The following is an 18,624-nucleotide window of genomic DNA, read 5'->3' as shown; positions in this document are numbered from 1 at the left end:
TCGCCTTTAATGTATGTTATAGCTGTGCAGGTAAATAAATAGGAACGGCATCTTGTTTTTCCACTTTTCTAAATCTATTTTTTGGTCTTTAATTTAAAAGCCTGTAATGTTTCTTGGTTCACTCTGTTAGATATTGTACCACAGTTTGTCCAACAGATGGCAGTACAGAGCCACTGGGAATCTTGACTTCAGAGTTTCTGACTCAGAATTATCACATCGCAGCTTCTAGAAAACTAGAGCTTAGAAAAACGAGTCTTTTAGAAATATACTCATGTTTCTGATGGACATTAACAAGTGGCCGTCTTCATACAGGTGTCCGCTTGTATAATTCATAATTCAAATAATGTCATCACGATAATAACATCTAACAAAGTATTTAATTTCATCGTGTTACCTCTTGGTTGGTGCAGCTATCTAATAGGATTAAATGTCTTCAACTGATCCAGGTCATTTGGACCCAGCATGGTCAGCCAGGGATATACACAGGCTGTGGAAAGACTCCACTGTCGAAATACTATATTTGTATTATAGTAATACTGTGCTGAATAAAATATTACTGTGACTGATGGCCTTGGTTTCATGTTATTACAATTACTTTTATCTTTTGTAAAAGTCAGCTCCTCATTTTTTCTGACTCAAGCCTTTAAGTTACATAAGCACATGTCTCTTCCTTGACGCTTCACTTGGAGGCCTCGAGATGGCGCTCTTTCCTTTGGTTCCATCATATTTACTGCATCAGCACAGAGATGGCTGAATGTTGTATTGATATTAATGCAGGATGTGTGTGTGTGTGTGTGTGTGTGTGTGTGTGTGTGTGTGTGTGTGTGTGTGTGTGTGTGTGTGTGTGTGTGTGTGTGTGTGTGTTTGTGTGTGTTGTGTGTGTGTGTGTGCGTGTGCGTGTGCGTGTGCGTGTTTGTGTGTCTCTTGAAGTGTCTAAGTGAGCTCTCTCTGTAAAGGAAATGATAAAAAATATAAAGGAAACAATAAATAATACAATAATAATAATAATAATGTACATTTTTTCAGAGGTCGCTGCTCTTTCTGCTGATGTCAAGTGGAAAACAGGATCAACCTCACGCCTACAGATCTGCAGTGTCACACACCAACACAACCCAGGTTACAACCACAGTCTATGGTTTCAACCCAGATCTGTGTTCACTTAACATTTTTCTCATGTCAGTTAATGATGATATGATGACAAATAAAAAAGGTTTTTGTGGCTTTTGTTGAAACGGAAAAGGAAAGGTGAACTGGGTCTCAATTCCAATCATGGTTTCACAAGTAGTTTATGAAGAGAGAGTAGAGAGGTGACGTGGGGGGCGGAAGAGTTCAACAAGAATAAAGACAAAAGCAGTGTCTCCGCAGATCAAAATGGGGGGTTTGCATGATGATCACAGGGATACAAATAGCTGGAAGATTTTAAGATATATTTGTTCCTGAAAACTGAACAAAAACAAATCACAAAGACAATCTCACTGTAATTTAACCTATATATTTAACAGAAAGCTATTGTGATCAATATATGTTACAGCTACTATGACCAAGCCTGAAAACAGCCTGATGATGTGAACTCTTGAATCAATTTTAAATGTATTCATATTGGAGATTAAAAAACAATACAAAATAATTTCCAAACTCGAAGCACTTGTCGCCTCATGACACCAAATCTAAACAATCAACATGGTTAACCCCAAAAAGGTCTTATCATGGCAGACAGCATTCTTTTCTGTCATCAGTCCATTTAGCTTGCTCGCTTCTACATACAGATAGTTAACTGGCTTGCAACATTTCAATTAACTTTGTCATTCTACATAGATAATCAATCCTTTTTCTTATTTAGTGTTTTCACCACTGTGACCCAATAGGTCTTTGAATGCAGCCCCTGAAGGACGCAGCCCCTGAATTGAGACAGGGCTAAAGTGTCTTCTGTGATCATTACACGTGAGCTACAGCCACTAGAGCCCTCCTGTTAATGCAACAGTCCTGATTGTGCTGTATGACAAACACAGAGACAGTAAAACCTGCATCTCGTTTGTCAAAGCCTGCATTTGAATGTGGCTGGATGGATGCTGAAGCTCAGCATGGGGAAATCCTGTGTGTGGGTGTTACGCTGTGCAAAGTGTCTGCATCTTATTTGTTTGTGACATTGCAACAAGCTGAGCTTATAGCTGCAAACATGCTCACTAACAGAAGTGAATGACGTCAGGTTTTGAATATTTTACCAACAAACTCTGAATTGATGCTTGGAATAATTGTTTTGCTCTGAAAATGGAGGCAGAGATTGAGATTCTCTCGGGAAAAAAATTGCTTATGTGTTATTGAGTCTCACTCAGCAGAATGATGTTCTGCATGATCAGATAAGGGTTTTCTGTACATCGTGGTGCATATAAATGACCACACAGTGACGGTCTCGGATAGGGATTTTCCCAGTTAGTAAACCAGCCGTGTCTGGAACTTTTTACTTTATATGCTGCAGATCAATTTCCATTATCAAAAGACTAAAAATAAATGAAAGAGAGGGTAATGGCATTTCTGGGGTTTACCCTCGTCTACGTGCCTGGGCTGTAAAAAACTCATTTAACCCTAGAACACTAACGTCGGGTGATTTTTACCCGAGCGAGTGTGGTCACAGGATTTTCATTGTGTTGCTGCTATCTGAGTGGCGTGGGTTCTTGGGTAGCTTCAGTCTGCTCACTGACGTCATAGAAGGTAGGCTAGTTTTCCTGCTCCCATCCCTGGTTTTTTCAATATGCATGTGTTCGGGTGATTTTCACCCGACGTTAGTGTTTGTGTATTAAATCAGGCGATCTTATTACCTTTCAAGGGTAACAACGTTCAGGCCCGCCATATTTATTGCCCCATATCATGCACAGCTATCATTCTGTCACAGGCTTGGTGACTCTGGCATGCCAACAAGTGAGTAAAACATAGCTACGGTTCGTTTAGGTTGGCAATCGTTAGCTACACAGATTTCTTCTTTGATACTAGAGCTAAGTTATCTAGCTTGGAATTTGCATGTAATCCTTATTTAGTGTAATGGTTATGAATAAATATCACTTGGTGGTAATTTCCAAGGGAATTCATTTGTTAAAAAGTTTTTTATAGTCAGCTCGTCATTCTTCCCCTCTCGAAAAATGCCATTTTTTGTTTATCTCTCCCAAAGTTGTCAGTGATGCAGGGAGACTGTGCCTTCACCGGACAAGGCTCACATGTCCCAGGAACGGGTGGACCGAAGAACAAGTTCCCAACTCCATTATTTATTTTTTTAGGAATTTTTCATTAACGATTCCCTAATTTTTCACTAAGAGCCTTTTTATAGGGTCCCCCCATGATACCTTTTTTTCGTTTTTTGAGACGTTGTATAGGGGAAAATAAAAGAAGAGTACTTCAATTTGCCATGTATTGTTGTACTTTAATATATTTTGATGAGAAGTATTTTTTATCGGGTATATTATATCGGGTAAAATATACCCGACGTTAGTGATGGTGTTACTAATTTTACGTTAGTGTTCTAGGGTTAATCAGTATTTTCATGAAATAAAACTGACTGAATGAATTTGTTTCGGTAGTAATGGTTGAACCCAAAATAGGAAAAGATAAAAAAAAAGTTCAGTCAGACAACTCACGCTTGAAATGTTTATTGCAGCAGAACATAGTTAGTGTTTAGCGTCCAGGCCCTGACTTCATCACTCCCCCAGATATTATTACATAGACATAATGGGAGTGATGAGCAAATATTTATAAACCCCTTGTTGAGCTGCTGGGGTGGGGGAGGGCTGAATCAATCGGCAGCAATATGTGACGCAGCAGCAGTAGCGGGGGCAAGCGAAGGGAGTGATGGGAAATCACTTTGCAGCTTTAACAGGCCGCCAAACCAGGAAGGAGGATTGTGGAGAATTAGGCAAATGACATAATTTGGAGTAGCTCACAAGCTCAACTTGACTTAAATAAAGATGGAATTTGGCGTAAATAAAATGAAACAAGGCAAAAAAAAAATAATTAAAATATATTCAGCCAATTCTAAAATATGTGCCCCTGAGGAGAACCAATCTTCACCTGCCCTCCTTCCCCCTCAAAACGCCACTGTTTGTAATTTATTGCAATAACAGCATTTGGCTTACAAAGAGTCATCAGACAAACCTGAGACTCAGACTAAGAAAGACCAGCAGGTTTACATTCATCTGTGCGTCACATTCTTCTATTATCTGGGAGATAGCTGACAGCGGCGTACTCTGTATCATTGGGCTTCATGCCCAAAGCTGCAGGAGGTCTTTTGGCAAAGTCCAGGACGCTGTAGATTAGTGAGGGTGGAGGCCCAGTGTTGGACCCAGCAACTGCTTCCTAAAAACACAAGTAGAGTAAAGCTGGAGCGAGTTCTGCACAAATATTTACTTTGACATGTCAGTGGGAAACAACCCCAGTTCTTACCTGCACTGTGGGATTAGAGTTTTGTTGTGGTTGTTGTTGTTTCTCTGTATAAGAAGAAAAAACGTGAGCGATGGGAAATAATCAGCATCAGAAATCATTTTTAATTTTATTTCTGTTTTAAGAGGATTAACCCTTTCCCCAACTTTCAGTGTTGTGCTAAGCTAAGCTAATCAACTCATGACCCCAGTTCAGACTGACGACATGACAGTTCCCCAAATGTGAAGTCAAATCATTTTGATCGCCCCCTGGTGGCTGGCAGCAGTATAGATCATAAATCCCGCCTCCTCCATATTAATAGATGGGACATGGACCAAACTCACAGTTACGTACGTGTCAAATAATTTTTTGCAGTAACAAGTGAATTTCCCCATTGTGGGATCAATGTAAACATCAAATTATACAGACTTTTATGAAATCAAGCCAATAAGCTTATGTTGTGGTTCAAAAATGTGAAATCAAACTATTATTCTGTTACAGTTTGATTAAATCTGCCTTACGTCTACTTTCAGCTCTCATACACAGCCGCACCACTTGCAGAAGCTTGTAAAAAACAATCCTCCTTTATAATCTGACTGTGCATGATCGCGGTGCAGGCGAGCGCTGTTTATCTCCACTATCTGTGAGTTTGCTGATGTGTGATATTTTTTTTCAGCTGAAGGCTCATCGGCCTGTGGGAGACGTGCTCTCTGTCGGACCAGGTTAGCACGACACGACACAGGAATACACAGTCAGCAAAAGCCTGCATTTGTATACACGTACGGGAAACTCATCAAATGTGGTTTCTGAGGTCGAGGGGACTTTAGATCAGATATTTCCTAGTCATAATGCTCCTACTCAAACCAGGCAGTGAACACATTTTTCTATTGTCTTCTTTTTCTTTTTCAAGTTTCTCTCCTCCACACATCCTTCAGAGATAGTAGACACTTTTACATGTGCCTGCTCTGGGGGAGAAACGGTGAATCACCCCATGAATCAGATGGATGTGAAACCGCAATTTAGTTTGTATCTTTTTCTGAGCATCTAACCACACAAATGCACATATTTTCCACAGAATAACAATTATTCTTTAGTTTTTAGATAAGACTCATTGTAGCCCTGAGAATGTAACTATCTCTATTCTGCATCTGCACTCAAAAGTAATTATGCCTTATGTGTTTAAATTACATATTATGTTGAGTCAGTGTGAACAAATCTGAGTGATTTAAATAAAAAGTTAAGCATATACATGAATATATACATTACATATTGTCAATTATTGTCACTATTAATTTAATCCAATCACTAATATGTATTTAATATATATATAGTCACCATTTTAGGCATAATACATTTTTGAGTCTGGTTTCAAAGTAGTTTCATTCAATAACACAAACACAACCTTGGATTGTATCATGTCAAACATTAACACTATGTTTTTGGTATTTCTGACACTTATTTACAACGTGAGATTAGGTTTCATTCAATTTATCTAAATTACCACCAACCAATAGGTGGTGTAAATCAATATCGAGAGTGATATTCTGACAAAGCACAATATCCCAGAGAACTATGATATAATCAGTTATGTCAGACAAGTAAGACAAACACAAGTGAGACGATTCTATTCGGATGGTGAGCAGTAAACTACCTTTGGTTCTCACTAGACACCAGATCAGCAGTGGAAGTACTGCAGCCAGCAGCACGACAGGAGCCACAAGGACGGGGGCGAGGTAAGAGGAAAAGGGACCGGAGCTTCCTGGGTTCTCGGTTGTTGTTGCGTTAATCGGCCGTGGAGAAACTGTGGGAAATGAAGGGAAATAATGAAAATACATACTCATGTCTTTGTGTAGAAATATAATCTCTTGAAATGTCTACAGCAAACGGTGCAGTGACAAATTAAGGCCACAATTTAACTGTAGATCATTTTTTAAATGACAAAGTGGTCTGTGAAGAAACACTTTGACTCATTTGCAGACATATGAGTCTTTAACCAGCAGCGACACTAATAAAAAGAAATATTTGTTCGCATGCAGGATCACTTCGTTGGTTTTGGTCTTTTTTTGCCGTATTGGTTTTAATTAGACAAATGTAGAGTGTGACCATGCTTATCCTTTACAAGATATAATGGCATGATCTGGTCAGTCATTGTAGGTTCGGGAAAATATTCACCGGTGTTAGGGGACATTTCCTTCTGTTTACATATGGTGATGGGTAACTGTGCAAACTGCAGTAAATGAGAGTGAGGTTGTTAATCTGAAATAATTGTAAAATAAAGCTGAATTTAGTAAATGTAGGTAGTGTTTGATTTTTAATATGCATTATTATTATTATTATTATTATTATTAGTAGTAGTAGTAGTACTAGTAGTATTTCAGTCTATATGCTGCACATCACAGACTGACAGTGTCCTCCTCCTTATATTGATCTATATTGGTGTAATTTCTTGTGAGATAATGCTAAGGTCATTTTACCTGTGACGCTTCTGTTCCCATCTTGGACGGACAGCTGCACCTTGTTACTTTCTCTGGGGGGTCCAGACTCAGGGAACAAGCTGACCCAATACATTTCACTGTCATTCTGTTTAAGCTTTTTAATGCGGTACAGAACAGAAGTGTTTTGGCAAATGGTAAAAACACCCAAGTTGCCTTTGTACTTGTGCTCTGCAATCTTTTTCTGGCCTGTTATGTAAACTGCAAAATGACTGTTCTCATTAATGACAGTGTCATTAAATCTAAAATGGAAGGTGAAGCTGCTGCCCAGGGTCCCGGTGAACTCGACCGGTGCTTGACTGGGGCCTGTGTGAGGACAAAACCAGAGATGAGTGTGAGTGGGTGGACGCAGGGAACAGTAGCTATACTTTCCATGAAGGCGAAAGCAACTTAAAAAACAAGTAAACCACAGTGGCAGAACCCCGACTGTGTGGCCGTTGCTCTCTGACTGTGTGTGTCTGTCCAGGCTCCAGAAACTGCACTCTTCTTATTCTGTCGGCTTTACAAACGCTTCATTGCACGTACAACACTCTCTGCCACAGAAAAACATTCGAAAGCCACTGTTAGCTTTGGCTAAAACTACATTTATTGAGCGATTTTTTTTCCCCTCACCAAAATGTCCACTTCAATGAAGAACATCTGAATTATTCAGTTTGATATCAACTGTCTGAATCAGGAAGCAGCTGAATTCATCGTGATGGGGCTTAAACGTTTTTGTAATAAATCTAAATGTATCTAATATGAATATTGGCTGGATGTAGAGACAGCTTCTGTAGCTAAACAGAGATAAATCCCATCTCTATGAGATTTCACCCATAAATCCTTTCCCTTGAACTCCTGTGAGGAGCAGATCAAGTGTCAATGTGTTTCTACCGCATGTGAGGACATATGCCATCGGTGTCAGAATGTTCTGTTTAAGTACGTTATTTATTAGTAGTAGACTCTGTCTGAAAACTAACAATAAAACCTTTTCTGGACACGTTTTTTCGTGGATAGCATTGGCCAATGTGTTGGTATGGTTTTACATGCATTGTCTCAAAGGGCATTAATGGAAATATTGGTCAGTTCTGAAACATCCTCCATTATCTAAAACCAAGTCCAGTTTCCCTTCATTCAACTCTTCTTGAATCACAAGATTAAAGTTTCCTCAAGGTAAAACTCAGATTTATCTCAAACACAAACATGTAATAGTTTTATTAAGATCTCTGCTTACACATTATTGTATATTTACATTAGTGCACATTTCTTTTATTATAATATTAGTTTTTAGCAGTAGCAAAACAACAGACATCGTTCAAAAGACTATGCGACAACAACATATTAGTGGAATGATAACCTGTGTTTTCAAAACAGGCACTATGATTGAAATAGAATAAAGAAATACAAAAACGGGTTTTGACAAAACGGTATAAATGGTGAAAAACGTTCAGACAGTAAAACATCAGTGATGAAGAAGCTTACCGTTGAGCACCATGTGAGCTGTGGCGAGCAGAACTAACCCGATTGGCCTCCTGACGATGTTGTCGACCATGGTGGAAGAAATGCTTCTCTTACAGGCCTGCTGAGGTGGCCCTCGAGTCTTTGGTCTTACAGATTTCTTTTTTTAATGTTTGTTGGATCCTTTCGATTATTTAGCTAGTTAGTGTGTGTCTGCCTGTCAGGAGGAAACTGTCGACAGGAACTTGCGCTATCACAGATTTATACCCACAGCATCACAGGCGCCTCCTGTAACGGAAGACTTAAAAGAAGTTCATGGACATGTGGGGCAGACGGTGGAGAAGTCGGTCGAGGAGGCTTTCACCCACATGCCGTCTGCAAATCGAGGAAGTGAGAATAGTTTCCTTCATATTTTGAGATAAAATTTTTACCAGCAGAAAGAAATCGTCTAACTCACCATACAGCAGATATGGGATTGGATGTGTCCTGATATAAAGCTTGTATATACTATCGTTTATTTTTTCCCAAAATACAAGCTGGTGAGTTGCAGCTGTTCTTGCTGTTCACCAGTAAAGTCAAATGGCTGTATCCTGTTTTTGTTTTGAAATGAAACTTCAAATGCACAAGAAAGCCCCATGTTTCTATTTTTAGATAGAGTTTTGGTTTTGTCTTCATCTTTGAGAGTCAGCCACGTGAACATGATTTTATTAGTGTTCATCGAAGTCAAGTCAGGTTAAACTTAACGATAATACGATTTTTTTTTAATCACATAAATTCAGCGACAACTTGGCGTTCAAGAAATAAAGTCCCTGCTAAATGGACTGTAAGTAAATACTGCTTTTTTGTCCAATTGATCACACAAGGCGCTTGATGGACGACACGTCTCCACTTCCACCACTATCTAGAAATGAAATACCAGAATATGAACGCTGCCGTCTTGCACATTTGGAGCCAGAGTCAGCCCAGTAGCGATCATGGGATAAAGCCGATAAAGTCGCGGGGTCGCACCGACAAACTCGCTCGACCAATCGTGAGTCAGTCTCAGCTGTTAATCATGATGTTTCGCCTTGTTTTTTGGTAGCATCGAATAACTAATTAAAACCAAACTTACCACAAAAATTAACACAAGAACATACATCAGTGTGATAAGAACTACCCAAAATTACAGAAACCATCTTTGAGAAAAATGTATTTGACTTTGTAGTTTGGTTCATGTCCCATCTGCTAACATGGAGGAGACATGATTTATGACCTATACTGCAACTAGCCACCAGTTCACTTTTGGGGAGAGGTCATGTCGTCCATCTTTATATACAGTCTGTGCAATTTACAATACAAGTCACATCAACTGTGTATATGCAACATCTCTTCATATTACACAACATTCAGACACTGTGATTTGTCCAGGGACACTTGGTGGCCGTTGCTCTCTGACTGTGTGTGTGTCTGTCCAGGCTCCAGAAACTGCACTCTACTTATTGTGTCGGCTTTACAAACGCTTCATTGCACATACAACACTCTCTGCCACAGAAAAACATTCGAAAGCCACTCGTAGCTTTGGCTAAAACTGAATTTATTGAGCCATTTTTTTTTTCCCCACCAAACTGTCCACTTTAATGAAGAACATCTGTATTATTCAGTTTGATTTCAACATCTGAATGAGGAAGCAGCTGAATTCATCACGATGGGGCTTAAAAGTTTTTGTAATAAATCTAAATGTATCTAATATGAATATTGGCTGGATGTAGAGACAGCTTCTGTAGCTAAACAGAGATAAATCCCATCTCTATGAGATTTCACCCATAAATGATTCGATTGAAAAATCCTTTCCCTTGAACTCCTGTGAGGAGCAGATCAAACTCTCAGTTTCCATAATTTCTTGACTCAGCCTGCCGACCATGGTGGAAGAAATGCTTCGCTTACAGGCCTGCTGAGGTGGCCCTCGAGTCTTTGGTCTTACAGATTTCTTTTTTTAATGTTTGTTGGATCCTTTCGATTATTTAGCTAGTTAGTGTGTGTCTGCCTGTCAGGAGGAAACTGTCGACAGGAACTTGCGCTATAACGGAAGACTTAAAAGAAGTTCATGGACATGTGGGGCAGACGGTGGGGAAGTCGGTCGAGGAGGCGTTCACCCACATGCCATCTGCAAATCGAGGAAGTGAGAATAGTTTCCTTCATATTTTGAGATAAAATTTTACTAGCAGGAAGAAATCGCCTAACTCACCATACAGCAGATATGGGATTGGATGTGTCCTGATATAAAGCTTGTATATACTATCGTTTATTTTTTCCCAAAATACAAGCTGGTGAGTTGCAGCTGTTCTTGCTGTTCACCAGTAAAGTCAAATGGCTGTATCCTGTTTTTGTCTTTAAATGAAACTTCAAATTGCACAAGAAAGCCCCATGTTTCTATTTTTAGATAGAGTTTTGTCTTCATCTTTGAGAGTCAGCCACGTGAACACGATTTTATTAGTGTTCATCGAAGTCAAGTCAGGTTAAACTTAACCCGACAAACTCGCTCGACCAATCGTGAGTCAGTCTCAGCTGTTAATCACGATGTTTCACCTTGTTTTTTTGTAGCATCGAATAACTACTTAAAACCAAACTTACCACAAAAATTAACACAAGAACATACATCAGTGTGATAAGAACTACCCAAAATTACAGAAACCATCTTTGAGAAAAATGTATTTGACTTTGTAGTTTGGTTCATGTCCCATCTGCTAACATGGAGGAGACATGATTTATGACCTATACTGCAACTAGCCACCAGTTCACTTTTGGGGAGAGGTCATGTCGTCCATCTTTATATACAGTCTGTGCAATTTACAATACAAGTCACATCAACTGTGTATATGCAACATCTCTTCATATTACACAGCATTCAGACATTGTGATTTGTCCAGGGACACTTGGGAGCCAGGTATCAAACCACCGACCCTCTGGTTAGTGGACCAGTAGTCCACAGGTATAATTCATGGACGCAATACTTTTATAAGTGAAACCAAATAAATGGTCACAGAGACGGTTGAGCTTTAATTCAGGTTTTAGTGTTTTAATTCTTATTTCAATGAGTTTCTTCATAAACTGTGTGACTTTAATATCAGCAAAACATAAACACACGGATTCTTACAAACTGTTTTGTGTTCAACAAAAATAATCAGCCCAAAGTAAAGACTCAAAATATTAACTTCAGATATTACTATGCTAATAACGGTATTGGTATATATAAAAAAAAAACATATAATACACACACACACACACACACACTGCAACACTTTAACCACACCAGAGGAAGTTGGTGTATAAGTTAAGGATGAAACACTGCAGTTTGCAGCTCTGGGGGGATTTGGTTGGTTGGATGTTTGGTTTCAGTGGTTAACGGAGGTGGTCGTCCGCTCGCAGCTCCTGTTCTCAGTCTTCCCCCAGAAAACCCACCAGACAGTGCAGAGGAAGACCCCGTATCCAAAAGCATTAAAGCAGATGACTCAGGGCCTTCAACGATTCACCTTCTGTAAATCACAGCTAGACGTCTGGAGTTGAATGTGTTTCCAAATGCAGCAAACTGCTGTTTACCTGAAAACCCTAAGAGACTAATGAATTTTCAGTTTTGTAAATCCCGTGGTTACTTACTTACACAAATGGCAACAAAATGACACAAAGAGACACAAAATAACTACAATAACAAAATGACCACACAGTCAACTCGTACATTACATTCAATAGAGATGTTGTGATTATTCATTAGTGTATTTCCACGCCATCTTGTGGACTGAGCCGCATGAAGCAAACCACTTGCAGAGCCTCAGACACGTGACAGACACGCACCTCCATATCTTGTTCTCCCTCACACTCACACAAACACGCTGATACACACACACTAACCCTGTGGTGTTATTTTCATTTCCTGTGTCACAGTTTAGTATAAAACGACTTCCTCTGTGTCTGTGCATACAAACTGTGTTATACTGTATATAAGGTTGTCATCCTTTTGTGTATATGTTTTGTTTTTTACTTTCAACAGGCTGGACTTGTCGTGCTTTTGGTGCTTTTGTCATGGTCAATGAAGAAGTAAACCAAGGCCTCAGAAACCAGAAATTGTTTGTGTATGTGTGTGTGTGTGTGCGTGTGTGTGTGTGTGTGTTTGTGTGTGCGGGTGGGTGTGGAAAACAACATGCTTTCATGCACAGGTGACGGGGTCGACTGTGGAAGACAATGGCATTCGACACGTTACTGCACTGTTTGTGTGTTACACATACCCTGTTTCTATACTCTATTTCCATTTGGTGAGAGTTATCAGCTCAGTGAGCTGCTGCTGTCACGTACTGTGCACAGTCTCAGTTTCCATTCACCAGCCTCCTCTGCTCCTCTCCGCCCGTGCAGCAGCACCGACCGAAACAACCACATATTTCTCACGTTTTCCTTTCTGACAGTGACTTCTGCTTGAGTCCTCTCACTTGTTACTGAAGCGTCGGTGGGAGACATTTTGGGTGTGTGTGTGAGCCTCGATCTACAAGCTACTTTTATCCAAAAACACTCCACTCTACATCTTATTTACTGTGATGTAGCACACACACATTTTTACTGTGTTGTTCCCCAGCTATTTCTTTTGTATCAGAAATAAGGTGTTTACACTTTGCAACCATTTGCTGGGATCTCCACGGTTGTATAGGCAATTCACTTTTTATTTTTACACACAGCAGAGGAGACAAAACAAAGCGTGATGGAATGTTAAACACCGTCCTGCTTACTGGTGGTGGATTGAATCTGCCATTTGCTGATGTGTTGAAACGACGCTTAGGCTGAAGCCTCATCTTACACAGCAGAGATCGAAGGAAGCACACGGCCTGATGGGAAGGGAAGAGCAGGAAAGCCCCCGTTGCCATGGCAACTGAGACACTGACTCTCCTTTTAAAAGCTGCTCCAACAAAACAATTACCGAGCAATCAGGAGCAGGAATCCCCCTGAGGAGGCTGTATTTTCCTATAGGACTGATTATGACTTTCTGTGCAGACTAATATAATCTGCATTGGTTCACTACCACAGTGCAGTTGTTCAGAATAAAATATTAGAGAAATTTAGAAAGTCACACAATACAAATCACTATTACTGCAACCACTACCAAAGTGTGTATTTGTGTGTGTGTGTGTGTGTGTGTGTGTGTGTGTGTGTGTGTGCGTGTGCGTGGTGTGTGTGTGTGTGTGTGTGTGTGTGTGTGTGTGTGTGTGTGTGTGTGTGTGTGTGTGTGTGTGTGTGTGCGTGTGTGTGTGTGTGTGTGTGTGTGTGTGTGTGTGTGTGTGTGTGTGTGTGTGTGTGTGTGTGTTTGTAAAACCCTACTGGTTGATAACTGTTGTACTTGTGTCGGCCTAATGTTCATAGCAACCAGGCAAACCATCACAAGCTCCCTAGCAACCAGGAAGACACTGGTGTCAGTGCAGTCACCGGTTGCCATTGGAGATGCAGGCATTCCATAGAAACCAAGCTGAGGTGCAAACACACACATGAAAAAAAAACACACACACATAGCTTATGGACTGGATTGGTCACAAATTGACTTTCAAGTCTGCAATTATCATATACACACACACAGACACACACACACACACACACACACACACAGGCTTACCCTGCAGTATAAGTAGGCTGCAAGATAATTGACTTTCAAGCACGCACTTGCAAACACACACATGCAACCACACACAAACACACTCCTACACGCGCATGGGAAGTCTACTTTCAAGCATGCCGCACAAACGTGTCAAAACCACATGTCTGCACGTGCTGGCACATTCTCCGGCTTACACTGCAGATGCTCCTTTAGGTGAGATAAACATGGTGCACACACCCACACACACACGCGCGGTCATGTCTCCATGACTTTAGAGGACCTTTGTGTAATCCTTATGACCCAAACCTTATCGTAAAACCTTTTTCTCACCTTGAAATTAAACGATATGGAGACCTGCTCTTTGCCCCCCTCGAGGAAGACAAGTCCCTTTAATGGGAATTTGTCAGCAGATTCAGGTCCAAAAATCACGGTTAATACTTCTACCTCAGTGAGGTCATTGGCATAAAGCATCCCCTAACCACTTATCTTAACCTTAACCACACAGCAACAAGTCCAGTCCCACAGAGTTGATTTTACCCCTTTTTGAGGGTTTTTATAGCTCCACACTTTCCAGAGTTAAATTGACATTTTCAAAATCGTTAAACATTTAACACTGTGCCAGAGCTCCTGTTAAAATAACACTTTAGACTAATAACAGTGCAGTGGGTATAGTGCTGGTTTCACTCCCTAAAGTGTGAAGCTGTCTACACGGGAAAAAATTATAAAATGAATCACAAGGATGAATTCCAAAAAACTAAATCATTTTCAAAGACATTTATTTTTGCATTTTCACAGTTGTATAAAAACGTATGTTTGCATGCACTAATTTTTAGTCTTCAGTCCTGGTGGTGGAGGAAGCAGATCTATCAGAGACCACAGGGAGGCCATTTCTTGGTCGGAGACTGCCGACAAAGAGTCACAAGAATTAACTGAAAACTCTTAAGATTTAAAACTGTTCGAGTGATGAGAACACGGCAGCATATTGTTCATAATTATCCCAAAAATCAGGGACTTAAACAGATTTAGCTCCCAACATCATGAGTAATATCTGGAGCCCACACACACACAGTCGTGTCTCCAAGACTTCAGAGGATATGACGCTGAGTTACATTGATTTCCTGGACCCTTACTCCAACCTTAATCATGGTAACAATTCTTACTTGACTCTTAAACTTATCTTAACCGAAACCTAATCCTGAACCTAAACCTTAAAACATGTCTGCACCTTAAAATGAAATGATGTACGGGACTTACTTTTTAGGTCCTCACAACATAAGTAATAGCAGGACCACACACACACACGCACACACGCACACACGCACGCACACACACACACACACACACACACACACACACACACACACACACACACACACACACACACACACACACACACACACACTAGCCCCTTACCCTAACCTTAATCAGCCAAACTAAATGCCCAGCCCTAAAACCAAGTCTAAAAGGTCCAGTGTGTACGATTTAGGTGAAAGGGATCTATCGGTAGAAATTGAATATAAAATAATCCTAGTGATCTTTTCACCAGTGTGTTTCATCTCAATCGTACGAATTGTTGTTTTCTTTACCCTTTATATTTACATCAGGAGAGGGTCCTCTCTACGGAGGCTGCCATGTTTTGTATAGTCCTCCAGACTGGACAAACTAAACACCTTTTGAGTTTCTATGACAACTGAAGTCTTCCACAGGTTTTCTCTCATGTTTGGAAGGGGCGGGTGAGATCAGGGGTATTCAGCTGCAACATGCAACTTCACCACTAGATGTCGCTAAATCGTACACACTGAACAGAGTGAGAAACGCATCCAGTGTGGCAGCTGTCACCGGTGGAGGTATTCCCCAGCCTCATCACCACCAGCAGCAGCCTGTTCACTCCTCGGCTGCTGGCTTTTGTTCCAGTGCGCACAGAGAGAGACTGGATCGGTTTGCACGAAGCACGAAGCACGAAAAACACACTGCGAACTTATATTTTCACGTCGTGACACGAAATGGGAAGAGAAACACGCAAATCACCAGCCACAATAATCCACATTTCTGTTCACACGCGTAATGTGGATCACATCCACGCTCCAACCCCCCCAGTCCTCACCCAAACTCACCTCTACTCACTGTCATCCCCCTTCTCCCTCCCTCCCTCGCTCCCCACCAGTCACATGGAGGTTCGCGGTGACCCGTCGCTCCCTCCAGTTCCGTGGCAGTCGCTGTTCAGTGCGCATTGGGGACGGGCGAGGAGCGGAGCGCGCAGAACCGCCGGGGCGCGTCATTTATTATTATTTATCTCGACTTGTTTATTGTAGCGTGTTTATTCCATCTAGGGGATAGTAAACAAAAAAGGATCCCCTGGAATCTGCTGAAGCCGCCGGTAAAGGATACGCACACACAGCCGGTTGAACGGGTTATTTTTAGTCACCCACGATGAGTGGCTCGGTTCCGGCTGTGAGAGGAGAGGTGCAGCGCTGAGCGAAGCCCCCGCCGCCCGGCAGCCTGGTGCATGTGTTCGGGGAGAATGAAGTCCAGGCGAGACAAGCTGAAGATCCCCTCTCTGACTCTGGAGTAAGTTTGACTGTTTGTTTTTCTAATCATCTGCAGCAGATGTGAAAGCGCAGGCTGCCATGTGAGACTGTTGTTTTGTTAAGTTGAGTTGTTTATGTGGCCATGTTTATACCTCCTGTCTCTTTTTTAATATTCATACATAGTTCAGAGCCACTGTCATCCATTAATCTTTGAGACCAGAGCTGCCAACTGATGGAAAAGCAAATAATCCCTCAGGTTGATGACATTTGAGGCTTCATTGTCTAGTCAAGCAGCCTCAGTTTACTCTTCTATGTGTCTGGCCAGAAGCCTGTTGCTTAACAATTGGCATGTTTTCCTGCCTATTAATCTGTAAACACTGATTGTAGACTCCAGCTGTCGTGGCCTTGAGCTGCAACTGTGTTTGCACAATTCACTGGTTAAACTTGTAAAAACCAAACAACAGGAAACGGAGTAAATTGAGTAAATTTTAGTTTAAAGCTCAGGCTTCAAAAATAAGCAGCTTTGCAGAGTTTAATCAAACCAACCGTCGCACTTCTAGTACAGCTCATGCATCAGTGGGAATACTGTCGTGATGATGATGTGTTGTGTTCCTCCAGCCCTTTTGTCTTCTCGCTCCACGATTCCTGCATGAATCACATGCACACCCTCACAAAACAAACACACACAAAATGCCTTTCACTCTTTAAAGGAGCATTTTTTTTTACATTATTTCCTTAGAAATGCTCATTTCTGATTCCCGTCTCCACCAAACGACATGGCTTCAGTTTTATATCCGCCCACTCATCAAGCCCCTAGAGGGAATGCTTTTTTTTAAATTTTGTTGGGGAGGGAGGGGGGAAGTACTTGCTGCCCACTATAGATGCTGATCCATAAGGCGTAGGAGCTCCCCGCTCACATCCCCATCCTCTGATCCATCCATCTGCCTCCACCGTGGATCATCTCAGCAGAGCGTGCACTTGTTTTCATTTTAAGGCGTTTATTTGCTCCTGCTCCAAGATACAGAGGAGGGTTCAGGTTAAGACTCAGCCAGCAGGGACTGGTTCATGGTCTTACTGGCTGTTGATGGATGCATCGCTTCAGACACTCATTTGTCTCAACCCAACCTGTGATGTTTAGCTTTCTGGATTGACTCTTAATGATTGACCACCAGCAGAGACAAAATGATAAGCATACCACAATGTTGTTGAGACACAGCCTTATTTATTGCAGATCATTATTATTCATGTACATAAACCTCAGAAAATATGCTTTGAACATCAAATTTCCTATTTTTAAGTTTAAGCCCTTTTTTATTTTATGGACAATATGAAGGACAGTAATATGACTAAAATATGCTGGAATAAAACAATGCTTTTCAATAAAAAAGAAATTTGGACATGATTGTTATTTTTGCAGTAAAGACAATCCTGCTGCCATTTTGCTATCTCAGGGCTGTAGAGCTGCCGTCGCACTTAGTGTCATGTCTCTGTGAATGACCTTAACATCTGAGCAATTCACAAATTCAGTGTGAATGTCGTCCATGAGTCAGTCTGAGATTTTCTACTTAGTTTACACTAGTGGACAACAGTGTCTGTGAGGTGCTGTCAGACTAAAAATGTAAAATAGAAACGACGACAGGACAATAACTCACTCAAGCAACACATGGGGGCTCTGTGTTTTGAGGAATCTGAAATTCAACGTGCTGAGCTGCATGTGTTGTGTAATTATGAGCCCACACTACTTAACGAGGAGTCTCTGGTCAAGGAATGGTTTTCCCTACCATCCTCCCTGCATTACTATGACAACACGTTCATTAGTGTGTGTTTAGCATTGCGATGCCTCCACAGCGCTGAGACAATAGCAGCACTGTGGTGCCCACAAGGCAGAGCTTACAGTTGAGCAGGAGAATCAATAGAAAACCGCTTCAGTGCTGGGTCAGCGTCACAGATGTAGACCTCAGGATGGCTGAGCAGGCAGGTTTTAATGCAACAAAAGAAATGGTGTGTTAAGATGAGAGATGGTAGAAAGGTGTATTTTAAAAAGTAAAGGTTCAGGATTTTGTGTGTACAGGAAAACAAATGTTTGTATTTTACGGAGGACAAAGAGTGTCGTAGAACTAGTATATGATAGTTATGACTAATTACTTTACAAATT

General features: G+C 41.0%; 2 protein-coding genes across 3 annotated transcripts in view; one reads left to right on the top strand and one right to left on the bottom strand.

The window, feature by feature from the left end:
* Positions 1-3,622: 3,622 nt before the first annotated feature.
* Positions 3,623-8,913, bottom strand: LOC118120631. Its single transcript, XM_047342787.1, has 5 exons — positions 8,358-8,913; positions 6,879-7,202; positions 6,056-6,205; positions 4,429-4,472; positions 3,623-4,341 (listed from the first exon to the last, which is right to left on the bottom strand). Exons 1-5 carry the CDS (start codon positions 8,425-8,427, stop codon positions 4,189-4,191), a joined length of 741 nt encoding a protein of 246 aa, XP_047198743.1. The 5' UTR covers positions 8,428-8,913; the 3' UTR covers positions 3,623-4,188.
* Positions 8,914-16,122: 7,209 nt separating this feature from the next.
* mast3b (microtubule associated serine/threonine kinase 3b) overlaps positions 16,123-18,624 on the top strand; it is a 36,122-nt gene continuing 33,620 nt past the window's right edge. Inside the window, exon 1 of one of the 2 annotated variants that reach the window (XM_035177507.2) lies at positions 16,123-16,509. In XM_035177507.2, coding sequence (XP_035033398.1) covers positions 16,448-16,509 — 62 coding nt within the window. In that variant the 5' untranslated portion in view covers positions 16,123-16,447. The remainder of the gene's footprint in view (positions 16,510-18,624) is intronic. The other variant, XM_035177508.2, reaches the window with a different exon arrangement.

The sequence above is a fragment of the Hippoglossus stenolepis genome, chromosome 14 (assembly GCF_022539355.2).
Source record: "Hippoglossus stenolepis isolate QCI-W04-F060 chromosome 14, HSTE1.2, whole genome shotgun sequence".
Classification (NCBI taxonomy): Eukaryota; Metazoa; Chordata; class Actinopteri; order Pleuronectiformes; family Pleuronectidae; genus Hippoglossus; species Hippoglossus stenolepis.
Note: the sequence above shows the minus strand (reverse complement) of the source record. Positions and strands in the feature narration are given on the sequence as shown.